Source organism: Geotrypetes seraphini, chromosome 16 (assembly GCF_902459505.1).
Source record: "Geotrypetes seraphini chromosome 16, aGeoSer1.1, whole genome shotgun sequence".
Classification (NCBI taxonomy): Eukaryota; Metazoa; Chordata; class Amphibia; order Gymnophiona; family Dermophiidae; genus Geotrypetes; species Geotrypetes seraphini.
This window is the reverse complement of record NC_047099.1, coordinates 42,710,375-42,723,767: the sequence shown is the minus strand read 5'-3', so window position 1 is coordinate 42,723,767 and position 13,393 is coordinate 42,710,375. Positions and strand designations below refer to the sequence as shown.

Here is a 13,393-nt window from a genome sequence, read left to right as displayed (position 1 = left end):
ATACCGCATCATCTCCATAAAGATAGAGCTCGGCACGATTTACAGGTAAATTCAATAAATGAGAGAAGGACATAATAAGAAATTAGAGGTTATGAAGAGGATAACTAGCTTTACATTTTCAATAGATAGCCAAATTGCTTAGAACTTGTTCTCAAATGTTCACCTCCTGACGCAGTGGGATACTCCCACGAAACAAGGCCCTGATTGAGATTGAGACCACATACGAGATTGGGAACCTTTGATTTATAAAGAAAAGAACCTGGATCTGGATATTATATGGTATTGCAAATGAGAAGCACACGAGCTATTTTCACCTTCTGAAGTGAATTTTTATTTATTTATTTTAAAAAAGTTTCTATAATTTCTAGGCGGTTTACAAAATATCCACATACATAATGGCGAGAGGCATGTTCTGTAGGTAATCAGTGGGTGCCAGCACATACACTTCTCTCTGGCCCTCTTCCCATCTGGCACCCCCCACTGGCGTCTCAGGGCATGCCTGGAGGGCCTTCACATACATGCGTACATCAACATGATGATGTCACGCATGCGTGTGATGTCATCACGGTGATATCTATGCACTTCCAGGTGCCTCAAGCCATGGCCAGTACCTTTAGTGTGCCGTGGCTCGAGAAAGTTTGCGGGACACTGGCCTAGGGCATTGCAAGTATGCCATACTCTGCATGCTTTCCCTACTTATCCATATGTAGTTTTTAGCTACTCTGAGTAAAATTCAAATGCTGGATGTTTAGTGTAGCTTAAAGAGAATACTGTTCCCCCTGTATGAGCACCACTCTTTAAAAACATCCATGAGTCATGTAACAAGGACCTACTTAGAAAAGTACAGTACCAAACACTGCAATACATACTAGAGCATTAATAAACCTATTGGAAAACTAAAGAAGCCAGATTGGTACAGATCCATCCTGCACAATTAACGCTAACAGAAAACCATGTCTCTTTCATATGTGCAGAACACAAACAGACCCTCACAAAGTAAAGAATAACTAACCACAAATTAAAAATCAAAACACATAGAAAAATATTAAATTGAATTCCCAAGAAGCCACAATGCAACACCAGAGAAAGAGAAAAAGTGATATCCCTCTGTACTGTGCAAAATGTAAAGATAGTAGATGCAAATTTCAAAAACTGACATATTAGAATCACTACATTAAAAAAACACCTGTTGTGGATCTCCCCCTCCCTCTCATACACTCCTATGTTCAGCATCTCTCTTTCTTTCCCCCTCCCTTGCACCCTTGGTCCAAAAACTCCTTTTCCCCATGCAGCATTCTCTCTCTTTCTCTGCCATGTCCAACATTTCTGCTTCTCTCCCACTATCCACCATCCCTCTCCCCCTCTTTTGTGCCCTGGGTCAAACATTTCTCTCTTCCTCCATAATTTTTAACATTTCTCTCTCTCTCCCCATGCACCCCTATTCCCCAACATTTCTCCCTCTCATGCTCCTCTCCTTACAGTCTCTCTCCCTCCCTCCTCCTCAGGCAAGTAAGGCTGCTAGAAAGCATGGAAAAGAACCACAGTGAGCCATTTTAATTGGGCGGTAAAATCAGTGCATTTAATGATGGTTTAGTACCATCGTTAAATGCATGGTGACTTTAGAGAATCAGCTTCTTAGTTTCTTCCCTAATTACAGACAGTATTTGTTTGGTATTCCTGGGAGACACTTCACTATTTTAGGCTCCTTGACTTGTGTTAATGCCTCTGATGATGGGATTCTCTAACAGCAATAATTTTCTGGTTTGAGCTTTCTTATTTTTCCTTTGGGGGTGCATTTCTTCTTGAGTTACCTTTACGGATTCTGGTTCCGATTCCAACTCAATTCTTTTTTCTTCAGCACTGCAGCGTTTTAATGGAGTAAAAGAATTCTGTAGGGGTAACAATGGTGAGGCGAATGTGTCTGTGCCACATGTTGCAGAGTCTTCCTGAGCTTACCTTGACCCATTTATTTCTGGATTGTTTTATTCTTTGAGGCTTCTGAATCACTACCCCTCCCTGCCTCTACCCCAGACAGCAGAGCCCCAGCTTAAGGGAGGAAAGAGGAGATGCAAAATAGAGAATGACACGGTGGCGGTTTACCCGCGGCTACTGCGTTTAGCCGCGGGTAACCCGCCAAAAACGGGGAATGAAAATTAGCAGCCTCTGCGGGGACGGGGACAAGACCATCACCGCCCCGTGGAGCGGTGAATGGTCTTGTCACCGCATTGAGGCATAAAGGATCATGCGGTCCCCGCAGCCCCCACCCGATCACCCGCACGCCGGCTCGATCGTTTAACCAGCTTCCTCTCTCCACCTCACCTTAGTTTGCCGGCTTTCTTTTTCGGCGACCGGAACGCTTTCAAAAGAGCCGCGCACGCGGGCTGCTCAGTATTCAATCTTCTGCTCTGACCCAACCGGAAACAGGAAGTTGCAGCAGAGCAGAAGATTGAACTTTGAGCAGCCGTGCGTGCGCGGCTCTTTGAAAGCGTGCCGGTCGCCGAAAAAGAAAACCGGCAAACTAAGGAGAGCTGGAGAGCAGTAGCGTACCAAGGGGGGGGGGGCAGGAGGGGCAAAAAAGGTAATGGCGCCAGTCCTTGGAGCACGGAGGCAGACCTCTTCTCCCCCCTCCCAGCCGAACCCCCGCAGACCCTCCTATCTCAACCCCCCCCAAGTGAACCTTTCTGACCCTCCCAGCGAAAGCAGGAAACCTCCCTCCAGTAGCGTCGGCTTTCTACTCCCTCTGCCGCATCACTGATGACGTGATCAGTGACGCGGCAGAGGGAGGAGAAAGCCGCGAAGGAGATTTGCTGCTCTCGCTGGGAGGGTCGGAAAGGTTCATGGGAGGGGAGATAGGAGGGTCAGCGGGGGTTCAGCTGGGAGGGGGGAGAAGCAGTCTGCCTCGGTGCTCCATTACCTTCTTCGGGCAGCAGCAGCGTTTACAATTTGCTGCTGGTGCCGGCTTCAGGCCTTGTTCTCTGCCGGGTCCTGCCTACTTCCTGTTTTCATGAAGACAGAACCCGACAGAGAGGAAGGCCTGAAGCGGGCAACAGCAGTGAATTGTGAATGCTGCTGCTGCCCGATGAAGATCAGGACATCGGGGAAGGAGCAGGGAGAAATCGGCTGCTGGCTTGGGGGTGAGGGTAGGGAAAGAATCGTGGAAGTGGAGAAATTGGCACGATGGCTTTGTGGGGGCTAGGGGGAGATAGAAAGAAAGGAAAAAATAAAGAGGGGGGGCCAGGGGGAGAAAGAAAGGCAGAAATAAAGAGGGGTCAGGGGGAGAGAGAAAGAAAGGCAGAAAGAAAGAGGGGGACCAAGGGGAGAGAAAAAGAAAGGCAGAAATAAAGAGGGGGTCAAGAGGGAGAGAAATAAAGGCAGAAAGAAAGAGGAGGACCAGGGGGAGAGAGAAATAAAGAGGGAGGCCAGGGGAAGAGAGAAAGAAAGAAATAAAGAGGGGGGCCAGAGGGAGAGAGAAAGAAAGGCAGGAATAAAGAGGGGGTCAAGGGGGAGAGAAAGAAAGGCAGAAAGAAAGAGGAGGGCCAGGGGGAGAGAGAAATAAAGAGGGAGGCCAGGGGGAGAGAGAAAGAAAGGCAGAAATAAAGAGGGGGGCCAGGGGGAGAGAGAAAGAAAGGCAGAAATAAAGAGGGGAGCCAGGGGGAGAGAGAAAGAAAGAGGGGGGGTGGCAGGAGAAGAAAGAAGAAGAACCAGAAGAAGGACCAGAGACTCATGAAATCACCAGACAAAAAGGTAGGAAAAATGATTTTATTTTCAACTTAGTGATCAAAATGTGTCCATTTTGAGAATTTATATCTGCTGTCTATATTTTGCACTATGGCCCCCTTTTACTAAAACGCAATAGCGGTTTTTAGCGCAGGGAGCCTATGAACGTCGAGAGCAGCGTGGGGCATTCAGCGCAGCTCCCTGCGCTAAAAACCGCTATCGCAGTTTAGTAAAAAGGGAGGGGGAATATTTGTCTATAGTTGTTACTGAGGTGACATTGCATAAAGTCATCTGCCTTGACCTCTTTGAAAACCCGCGGAATATAAATAATAATTAACATTTTCTCTGCGTACAGCGTGCTTTGTGTTTTTAAAATTTTATTGTTGGTAGATCATTTTGACTTGGCCACAAAGGTAAGGGGGAGGGAGGGAAGGGAGCTGCTGAAAGGCATCTAGTAATCCTTGCAGGCTTGACTGTGCAGGGAATTATTTTTGTAAAATCATGTTTTGTTATGTGACTGGCATTATCTAGACTTTAATTTCTATGAATGAATAGAATGAAAATGATATAAAATTACTTGCTTGCGGGGACCGCGTGTTCCGGCTCACACAAGGAAGGAGGGGGTGAAAGGGAAAAAGTTTCTCTTCCTTGGAAATAGATTCTGAAGTGACCTCATCAAAGAAGACCAGCACCAAATGTACAAGAAACCTCTTAAACAATGTCAAAAGAGCCCAAAATAGAAAACTGCTACTGCCTTGAGACTCCATTATTGAAGGAATCAACTTGAAATCACAGAAGAGACAGGAAAAGGTTAAATGCCTCATGGAATCCTCAGGTACAAAACACAAACCAAATTATGAATGAAATCAGAGCAGACAGTAAGAATTATAAAATTGATGTCATTATCTATCTGGAAAAAAAGGCGTACTAGAAATAATGCCTCAGCAATACAATTTTCAGAAGTTCTATTTGCTCATGGTAAGGGAGAAGAGAGACTGCTAGTGATGGTGGGGGGACTGATAGAAAATATGAAAGAAGGGTGGTAGAAAGAAACAGATGGTAAAGGAGGGAGGGAAGGGTGGTGGTGGAAAGGAATAGAACAGACATTGAAAGAGGGTAGAGAGGAACAGACCCTGAAAGGAAATGTGGAAGGCAGAGTGGGGAGAAGACGCTGGAAGGGAAGAAGACAGATGCCAGACTATGGGGGAGCGGAGGGAAGAAGATGGGTGCTAGACGGGGACGGTGACAGGGTGGTGAATGGGATGGCAGTGGTGGTGACGGGGCGGTGAAAGGGATGGCGGTGATGGTGACGGGGCGGTGAAGGGAACGGCGGTGACGGGGCGGTGCAGAGGATGGTAGGCCGGGGGTGGTGCAGTGACGGGGACAGATTTTTTCCCCATATCATTCTCTAATGCAAAACATCAACCACAAGAATATCTCAACAAATGGGTGTGTGTGTGGGGGGGGGGACCCAACATGGTTGTAGTATGTTTTGCCTGTATTGACCGTGTATCCTGTCTTTTTGTACAAAAGTAAACCACTTTGGTAATTAAAGCAGTATATCAAGACTAAATAAACTTGAAACTAAAGATGAAAAAAAAATAACGATGAATATAATAATGTGAGTGCAACAATTTATTACAGAGAGTAATGCAATAATATAAAAAGAAATGAATCTAAAATCTGAAAACTTACTGAATAGACGAAGATTAAATTCCCTTTTGTAGGAGGATGTATCTGTGCTTATTTGGGCATTGTAGGATTGTCCGTCTTCCTCTCTCAGACTCTGGATTTCTAGAGAGAAATTGCCATCAGGGACTCGCACTCGCCCTTTAAAACGGGGATCTAAAACATCCACTTTCTCTCCCATCTTTATGAAGGCTATATTAGTAGCTCCCTTTACAGTAATCCAGAAGACTTTGGTAACATTCAGTTCCTTGGGAATCTCAAGAGGGAAAATGATTGACTCCCCCAGAATCCCAAACACATCTTGGGGGGCTTCTGTATCCTGAGAGTTTCCTGCACCTAATAACACAGAACAAAGAGAATTATAAGAAGAGAAATCTATTCTCCCAGTTTTGAAAATTAAGCTTTGACAGTGATTTTCTTTCAGCTTCAGATCATACAACAGATTTCTCTGTAATACAGTATAGCAATTAATATCTATAGTTTGTACAGTCAGGAACTGTATAGCTTTCGTCTTTGTGGCTGCCGACTTCTGTCCTCCTGGAGGTAGCCGAGAGGTTAATAGGCTGTTACTGAAAGGCACTAGGCAGGTTTGCAGTCTCTACAGAGTAGATAAGGCCTGGTTAGAGGAATATTCAACATAAATAAAAACTAAGGGGAAAGAATCCACATTCAATATATTCCCATACACTCCAACAGTGGAAACGTAACGACCCCAATAATCTTGTTATCGATGTTATACAATAAACTTGTCATCAATATCATACAATAGATATTTTTTGTTTTTTACGGAGGAAAAAGACCTCAGTAAAAGGGACAGACTACGGTATTCGTTACGTGTCCACTGTTGGAGTGTTGTGGAATATTCAGCAATGTTAACGAGCTGGGGCTGCTAAATATTCCCTCTAACCTCCTCAACACTATTTGGACAGTGCTGGGTACACCGTGGTCTTGGGCAAAGCAAGAGCTTATCTGGTTACAGCCATGTTCAGATAGTTAACTGGATAACAATTGCAGAGAGGCAATGAAATTGGATATTCAAGACTAGCAGGTCATCTGGGTACCTGGTGCTGAATAACCAGTTTCACTTTAACTGCTGTGGCCAGAGGTTTACTTAACCACCGTGGTAAAAGATTAGGACCTAAGAATTTAAAGGTGCCCGTCAATTATATGAATTGACATCGGAAAGAAGACTTCCTGTCGGGTTTAGCAGCTGTAGCGGCAGGGCAGTAAGAGCAGCAGACAAGGGGAAAGATGGGGAGGCTTTTTTTTTTTTTTTTTGCGGCAGGGAGGGACAGGAAGTGATCACCTGTCCCGTTGTCCCCAAGCACAGCTTCAGGACGCTGTCCCTGAAAACGGGACATTTCGGCGTCCCGAAGCTGTCTGTGGGGACAACGGGACAGGAGGTCTGAAAACGGGATCGTCCTGTTCAAAACGGGACGTATGGTCACCTTATGTATACACAACTTTTAACACTAGGAATAACAGACAACCAAACTCTTTATTGATGGAAAAACCAAACCGCAGCTATTAACACAACTTTAGTAAGCAATTAACAAGTGAAATTCTTCCCAAACTACAAGCCAAATCATAATATATGTATTTATAGATCCCTGCCATGTCAGCTCTAGGTCCTGGGGGAAGGCACGGAACTCCATGCCCCCTTTCTGGGCCACCTGACCCAAAGTTTAACCGTTCAATGAGCTTACTTCCTGAAGAACCGCTCATCACTTGATGGGCCAACACCTTGTAGTTTAGGATTACCACAGCTGTGACAATTTCAAGCATTCCCGTCCCTACTGCCTAGCCCCCTGCCTCTATAGGGTGGGCGGGAGGGAAATCCGCTTTCAAGGAACAGGGGAAAACCCTGTTCTTCAGAGACAGTGGCCTTAAATACCCTGCCCAAAGCCCACCACTCCAATCCCCTTGCTCAATCCACAGCAGAAAACGTAACTGCTTTTTTTTTTTATGCCTCCCACCTACCACTGCTCTCTCCCCCCACCCCTTTGCTCTATCATCCTTCCCAACTTCCCTTCCCCAGGAACTTTCTAGCAGTGTTTTGGTAGGTGACCAGCACGGGCCATTCAGCCCACTATTAAGGTCACCCATTGAGACCCACTCTTGGCTCCAAATTGCGGTATATCACGAATTGTCATCTTATACAGCTTTTTCTATGCGTAATGTCTGTGTTACATGTGGAAAAGAGGCTTTTATCAAATTGCACAACCACACAAAATGATCACTCCACATCTCTCCTTCACTCCCTCTACTTCACATCTCTTCTTTACTCTCTCAACTCCCTACTTAACCTCCACACCTCTAGATTAACTTTCAACTCCCACCTCCTCGCATTTGAACATAAGAACATAAGCAATGCCTCCGCTGGGTCAGACCTGAGGTCCATCATGCCTAGCAGTCTGCACACGCGGCAGCCCAACAGGTCCAGGACCTGTATAGTATCCCTCTATCTATACCTTTCTATCCCCTTTTCCAGCAGGAAATTGTCCAATCCTTTCTTGAACCCCAGTACCGTACTCTGCCCTATTACGTCCTCTGGAGGCTAGGGCAAAATTAAGACCTAGACAAATAAAGCAAGTGCCAAAGACCTGAAATGTCTACAAAATCCTGAGTGGAGTAGAATGGGTAGAAGTGGATTGATTTTTTTCACTCCGTCTAAAATTACAAAGACTAGGAGACAGGGAAATACTTTTAAAACCAATAGGAGGAAATATTTTTTTCACTCAGAGAATAGTTAAGCTCTGGAATGCATTGCCAGAGGTTGTGGTAAGAGCAGATGGTGTAGCTGGTTTTAAGAAAGGTTTGGACAAGTTCCTGGAGGAAAAGTCCATAGTCTGTTATTGAGAAAGACATGGGGGAAGCCACTGCTTGCCCTGGATCGGGAGCATGGAATATTGCTACACCTTGGGTTTTGGCCAGGTACTAGTGACCTGGATTGGCCACTGTGAGAACGGGCTTCTGATGGACCATTGGTCTGACCCAGTAAGGCTATTCTTCTGTTCTTAGGCTGCTGTATGATGTTTTTCCTCAGGGGCACAGACAGAATACTCTCTGAAATGGAATTGAGCAGGTGACCAGAACGTACCATGACCATTCTCATGAAATCTGCTGATCCGGAGTCATGCCTTTTGCACTTCCTGGAAATTAAAGTCTGACTGGGCAATATTTTCTCCTAGTTTTCATTTTCCTTAGAATCTCAGAAGACAGAACTCAGCAGTAGACAAAAACAATGTTTTAAAAAGGAGTTTACATAAAAAAATGAAATGTTTATTGAAATACCATGATCAACTTTTGACGATGAGAGATTGTGTTAAATGTTTAAGTTCTTTACAAACTTGGCACCACTGCACCTAGTTAGTGAATTGTATCATCCCCTTCCCCTTCTCCTAAGGTGGCTCAGTCAAGTGGTTTCTGTTTTCTCAAAAGGCTGCAATCCTAATTTTACCTCTGATCCATGCCTGGATTTGTATTTAGGGCCTTTTTTAAGGGAGATATGAACTATGAACTCGTAGAGCTTTTTTTTTTTCTCAATAACCAAATTATTTGCATGTTCTAACTATTCCTTTTGCGCCAGCAAGACTTAAGATCTTTTTACGATAATTGACTGGTCTAAGCATCTGCAAAGAGAACAAAGTGGGAATTTACACGAACTAAGGCTTTCTATTTTAGGGCACCGAGACTATGGAACCAACTTTCACGTGAGCTGAGGCTTGAGCCACATATTAAGTCTTTTAAGACTTTATTGAAAACTTTTTTCATTTGTAAAGCATTTAGTGAAAATATGGCCTGTACTGATATGGTTAGAGTTATCAGATTTTACTCCCAAAAAATTTAGCCCCATGGCCCCACCCTATTGGCCCACACAGTTCCACCCAAACCCGCCCTGTTCTGCTGAAACTGGGGTAGAATCAGTGGTGTAATGAGGGAGGGAGGGTCCTGGGGCGGTGGCGCTTGGCATCGCCACACCGTGTATTCCTTTGCACTTTTCCCTGCTTTGCCTCCCCCCTACATACACACACTCTTCTCTGCTGTGGGCCCCCTTCCATGTACCTCTTCAAATGTTTGTTGGGAGCGAGTAGCATCTCCTACCTGCTGCTTGTGCTGTTCTCTGCTCTCCTTCTGATGTCATTTCCTGGTCCCTCCACCAGGAAGTGACATCCGAAGAAGAGATGAGGCCACTGTGAGCAGCAGGTAGGACTTGTATACCGCTTTTTTGGCGTGGTTTATACTATCAAAATGGTTTACACATTTTAGACAGTTACTTATTTTGTAACTGAGGCAATGAAGTTAAGTGACTTGCCCAGAGACCCAAGGAGCTGCCATGGGAATTGAACTCACAACCTCAGGGTGCTGAGGCAGCTGCTCTAACCGCTAGGCCATGCCTCCACTGCTTGCATAGATTTGAAGAGGTGGGTGGGCGGAGAGGAGAGCTGCCAGCACCCCCCAACTCTACCACTGGGTAGAATCCAGCCATTGGGAAGGCTGCAGGTGTTGCAGTGAAACCAGTGAGTTTCCTGCTTCTCAAGAATCCCACTAATCAAGTTTGATCTGTGGAGAGAAATGCATTCATATCACGCTTCCAGTCATGAAGAAAAGGGGAAGTGCACCAATCAAATCCAAGCTAGAAGCTGCTTCCTACTCACCATCAGATACCTTTACCCATTGTATCATTTCTTCTATCTACCAGAATCTCCCCAACCCCCAGATGTCCTGTCTGTCCAAATTAGATTGTAAGCTCTTCAGAGCAGGGACTGTCTATTAAATATTAAATGTACAGCTTGTGCGTTCACCTTTCAGTGCTATAGAAATGATAGTTGTAGTACTTTAATTAATAATTTTTATTGAGTACTATAGAAAAAATATAAAAATAGCAAATTCAAATAAAGTATGCATCTGCCTTGGCTCTTTTCAGCAGCACTTTTTGTGTATACAGATCCGGCATATTTGTTGTGTTTATTTGACACCACCTTTTTATGGGACCCCTGAGGAAGTGGTTTATTTGTTCGTATTAAATTTTGCCTGCATCTTATACATCTGTCTGCAGTCCATGTATCTGAAGAGATGCTCACGTGAACTCAGTCCTTAGAGGGAACATTGCTTATAATTTTAATCACACAGATTTAGCTGGTTAACCAGATAAATTTACCTGGATGAAACTTGATTTTAGCTGGGTAAATTTTTGAATATTGACCCCATATTACCCCTTTACTCTAAAATAATATAAACTGGGCTAAGAGTGGAGTGAGTAATCCAATCCATCACAATTTTAGCTTCTTGTCCACCTCAGAGCTGGGTGGTTTTCAGACCCTCAACCAACTGTAGGGCATATTTGAGCAAAATAAGCTCAAACCCACAAAACAAACTGTCAACCTTCATAACACAGCATTTGGTGGGCCTGTCTGCTCAGTAGAGATAAGAGGAGAAAGCAGGGATGTTGCAAATTCTTCAGCTATACAGGGCATGTGTCTTAACGGTTCATAATGATGCACATTCCTTGCTGTTGAAGTGAGAGTGTGGCCCAGTGGTTAAAGCTCCAGCCTCAGCACCCTGAGGTTGTGGGTTCAAACCCACGTTGCTCCTTGGGACCCTGGGCAAATCACTTAATCCCCCTATTGCCCCAGGTACCTTAGACAGATTTTGTGTGAGAGGGAAAAATGCTTAAATATTTGAAAACCGTTCTGAGCTCCCCTGGGAGAATATTCTGATTGACTGAATTAACTCCTGCATCACTGACATTGCTTCCTCAGTCTTCCTTTTGCTTTTTGGTCACAACCTCTCTACCGCAGAACTCTTGGCTTTTCCTTTTCCATACTTTCTCTTTAATGCCATAGGAATAAAGTATCACCTGCAGTCAAATGTAAGACATTGAAAACATGACTAATCCAAAACCATCTCAATGTCATTGATGTTCCTTTAATTTTAGGCCTCAGACTAGCCATTAGGTGCCAATCAGACTTATGGCAATGGCATCCTCATTAGCCTCGTGTATTTTTTTTTCACATTTTTCTTATTTAAAGTGCTCAGTGCTATTTTTCTTTAGTGTCTCATATAACTTAATTCTTAAAATTAATATAACTTAATTGACTTATCTTAAGTCAGTCTTGTCCCATACTGTCATCGGGAAGGGACCTGTCATTCCGACATGTTTCGCCTTCTGGCTGTTTCAAGAAAAGTCCCCCCTTTTCAACCTTGTTCGCACCATCCCGATCTGTATAAGTTTGATTGGTGACCATAGAAATGCATGGCACCTAATGGCTAGTCCGAGGTCTAAAAAAAGTTTTAAAGAAAATTAACGGAACACCAATGACATTGAGATGGTTTTGGATAGGAATAAAGTAAGCACAAAGCCAAACTCAAGTGAAGGAAACATATCGTAGAATTCCTATGAGCATCAGAGCTAATTCCACTGTGGCTGGCGATAAAAATGCCTAACGCGGTTTTATAAAAGAGGGGGCAGTAAGAGCAGGTGGCATCTGTCGGAAAACAATGTTTCTACATCAGAAGATTGTAATGATGGTCTTAGCAGAGAGATAAGATGGAATCGTTACTTCAGAAACACTCAAGACAGTTCTTTGAAACATGCTCAAAGGAATTTTATATTTCAAATATATTTTATTGAGCTCAACAAAACCAGCAAACAAGTAACCAATCAATTACAAACAAGCTCAGCATTTTGGATAACAAAACCCATCTCTACAGATAAGAAAGCCCCCCTATCTCAACACAACCCACCCCAAAATAAATAACCCCCCCCCCTTCCCAGGGTCCTCCTTCCAAGTACATCTCATCTAGAGAAAATTATACAAAGATCAAGTAGACCAGGTGTAACAAAGGAAAACAACGTACAGAGATTCAACAATTCATCAAGCGACTTCAGGCCAACGGGGTCATAGCTGTCCAGAAGGGTTCCCAAGTACGTTGAAACCAAAGGAATTTTATAAGATGTACAATTTACTCATGAACCTTCTTTATGGCCATTTCATTGCTAGTCTGTAAACTGCCGTGAAGCACTGAATGGTGATGAACCACATGACTTCAATAAATAAATTAAATAGACAGAGGGGAATAACTCACCCCAGATGAGAAGAAAAATCAAGGTCTTCATTCCCCCCACTATGTGGTAGACTCAGAGGCAGAGAATCGTTTGCAGAAACAGGGACGCAGCAGTGCTAAACAGACTTAGAGGCATATCTAAAGCTCTTCCCTATTCTACAATTGAATGTCATTTCAATAATGAGGCATGGCTTAGTGGTTTGAGCTGCTGACTCAGCATCCTGAGCTTCTGAGAACATAAGAATTACCGCTGCTGGGTCAGACCAGTGGTCCATCGCGCCCAACAGTCCGCTCACGCTACAGCCCCCAGGTCAAAGACCAGTGCCCTAACTGAGACCAGCCTCACCTGCGTACATTCCAGTTCAGCAGGAACTTGTCTAACTTTGTCTTGAATCCCTGGAGGGTGTTTTCCCCTATAACAGCCTCCGGGGGAGCGTTCCAGTTTTCTACCGCTCTCTGGGTGAAGAACTTCCTTACGTTTGTACGGAATCTATCCCCTTTCAACTTTAGAGAGTGCCCTACCGTTCTCCATACCTTGGAGAGGGTAAACAACCTATCTTTATGTACTAAGTCTATTCCCTTCATTATCACGTCCCCTCTCAGTCTCCTCTTTTCAAGGGAGAAGAGGCCCAGTTTCTCTAATCTCATTGTACGGCAACTCCTCCAGCCCCTTAACCATTTTAGTCGCTCGTCTCTGGACCCTTTCAAGTAGTACTGTGTCTTTCTTCGTGTACAGCGATCAGTGCTGGACGCAGTATTCCAGGTGATAATTTTTATTGCCATGTTTTGAATTAATCCTAAGAAATGTGCCACTTTTTTGGTTTGAGGCAAAGAAAGATCTTCCTTTTTCTTTATCTTCCCATAGGGGGTATTTTTTGTGAGAAGTGATTTTTGGAATTTTTCTTCATGTGAGAATTCC

The 13,393-nt window shown here is 44.2% G+C and overlaps 1 protein-coding gene across 1 annotated transcript in view; it reads right to left on the bottom strand.

Moving 5' to 3' along the window:
- LOC117350081 (SLAM family member 9-like) overlaps nt 1–12,766 on the bottom strand; it is a 29,078-nt gene extending 16,312 nt beyond the window's left edge. Inside the window, exons 1-2 of the mRNA XM_033924024.1 lie at nt 12,496–12,766; nt 5,413–5,742 (exon numbers count right to left, since the gene is read on the bottom strand). Coding sequence (XP_033779915.1) covers nt 5,413–5,742; nt 12,496–12,526 — 361 coding nt within the window. The 5' untranslated portion in view covers nt 12,527–12,766. The remainder of the gene's footprint in view (nt 1–5,412; nt 5,743–12,495) is intronic.
- Between the last annotated feature and the right edge of the window lie 627 nt (nt 12,767–13,393).